This window comes from Chaetura pelagica, unplaced genomic scaffold, assembly GCF_000747805.2.
Source record: "Chaetura pelagica isolate M959 unplaced genomic scaffold, ChaPel_1.0 scaffold1407, whole genome shotgun sequence".
NCBI classification, from domain to species: Eukaryota; Metazoa; Chordata; class Aves; order Apodiformes; family Apodidae; genus Chaetura; species Chaetura pelagica.
Genome location: NW_009953954.1, coordinates 213,182 through 213,714, shown reverse-complemented (window position 1 = coordinate 213,714; position 533 = coordinate 213,182). Strand labels below are relative to the sequence as shown.

Genomic DNA, 533 nt, shown 5'->3' with positions numbered 1-533 from the left:
ACTGTTACCACCCGCCGTGGTGTTGCCTTCTGGCTCGCCGGGGCACTGCCGGGCTCCTTGCCGGCCTTGGACGGGGTCTCGCGCCCGGTGGCTTCACTCAGGGTGGCCTCGTCTGCCTTGTGCAGGAGCTCGTCGACCTCGGAGGAGCTGAGGGGGTGGGCTCCGTTCTGCAGGGCCCCGTCCTCGGCGCTCACAGCGTGCACCACTGCAGGGACAAGAGGAGGGAGGTGAGGGGGGCTCAGTGTGGGAGGCTCAGGCTGAGGCACAAGCTGGCCTGGGAAAGCTCCTGCTGACAACAACCCATTTGGACCCAGCTCCCATCCCGGGGGGATTGGCAGCTCCCCCTCCCCAAAGGCACCAGCACCATGGCTAGGACCCCCCAGGCAGCACCCCAAGACCTCCCCTTGGGCAGACCCCCCAGCACCACCTGGCCCTGCCCAGCAGGGGAGGCTGACACAAAAGCACAACTTGAGAAGCCGTTCCCAGCCCTTGGCACCTTTGAAGATTCAGAAGTGGGGAGCCCTGCAGGCGGC

General features: G+C 66.8%; 1 protein-coding gene across 1 annotated transcript in view; it reads right to left on the bottom strand.

Moving 5' to 3' along the window:
* Nucleotides 1–533, bottom strand: part of PALM (paralemmin) — a 16,013-nt gene that overhangs the window by 10,858 nt on the left and 4,622 nt on the right. The window contains exon 6 of the mRNA XM_010001848.1: nt 9–205. Within this exon, the coding sequence (XP_010000150.1) occupies nt 9–205 (197 nt within the window). The remainder of the gene's footprint in view (nt 1–8; nt 206–533) is intronic.